General features: G+C 37.5%; 2 protein-coding genes across 2 annotated transcripts in view; one reads left to right on the top strand and one right to left on the bottom strand.

The window, feature by feature from the left end:
• Positions 1-25, top strand: part of Cbr-cit-1.2 — a gene marked incomplete at both ends in the record, with an annotated part of 4,043 nt that extends 4,018 nt beyond the window's left edge. The window contains one exon of the mRNA XM_002643002.2: positions 1-25. This exon is cut by the window's left edge and continues 1,068 nt beyond it. Coding sequence (XP_002643048.2) covers positions 1-25 — 25 coding nt within the window.
• Positions 26-845: 820 nt separating this feature from the next.
• The window catches only part of CBG22962, a gene marked incomplete at both ends in the record, with an annotated part of 6,497 nt that continues 6,357 nt past the window's right edge, over positions 846-985 (bottom strand). Inside the window, one exon of the mRNA XM_002643001.2 lies at positions 846-956. Coding sequence (XP_002643047.2) covers positions 846-956 — 111 coding nt within the window. The remainder of the gene's footprint in view (positions 957-985) is intronic.

The following is a 985-nucleotide window of genomic DNA, read 5'->3' on the forward strand; positions in this document are numbered from 1 at the left end:
CCGGACCGCGATCCGGCTCGAATGATATAGGCGTGATGGGCCCTGTCGAGCTCTATCATTTGGTACCAGAACCCTTCAGAATATCTCGTTCTAGGCAAGTTATCAGCCGGGCTGGCCCGCTTGCAACTACGGTTTTTCCCGTTCTTTTCGGTTCTTTTTATAAATTTCTATTAATAAATAGAGTTGTTTTTCTTCCCCTATTTTTTCCGCATGTTTTATTCTCTTTTCTTCTCTCTTTTTCAATTATATGTCATATTTCTTTCCTCTTTTTCTCTCCCCTCATTTCCTCTCTCTTTCACCGGTTTCTTCTTTTTTTTCGCTGTTTTTTCTAGACTGTTTTTGGACACATATTCTCACCAAACTCCGCCCCCTTTTTCTCTAGCCCCGCCCCTTTGTTTTCTCGACCTCTCGATCTCTCTAGATGCCCTTATATTAAAGGCCCCTTCTATTTGTCTCTCCTCTCTCCAGAAAACAGTTTTACAAAAAAAAGCTTAAAAATCCTAAAACTCTATGAAAATCACCAAAAAACACGAGGTAATAACACAAAAAAAAAAAAAGTGTCTCTGATTTTGAAAAAATCTTTTTTTGTCCATATTTTTTTTTGAAAAAATTTTATTTTCCTTTTTTTCACTCTTCCCTCCTCACTCTCGTTTCGTTTTTTTTTTGATGAATTACTTGTGTGTGTCCCATTTTTGTCCCGATCCCCCAACAACCAAACTTTGTAAAATAATGAATTTAATTCGATTAATTTTGGCACTAATTGGGCGAAAAATAATTTAGAAAAAAAGCAAGCATCAAGAAAAAATTTACAAGAAATCCAAAAAAAAATTAATTAATCAAAAAAGCTAATTATCGTCCTCCACCCCTCTATCCATGTACTTCTGGCGATTCGTCTCGATCATTTGCCATTTCCGATTGTCGAACACGCCACGCCACGAGGAGGCGTCCAGAGTGACCTGAAAAATGCAAAAATTGGCTAGCTGGG

Source organism: Caenorhabditis briggsae, assembly GCF_000004555.2.
Source record: "Caenorhabditis briggsae complete genome, chrIII, whole genome shotgun sequence".
NCBI lineage: Eukaryota > Metazoa > Nematoda > Chromadorea > Rhabditida > Rhabditidae > Caenorhabditis > Caenorhabditis briggsae.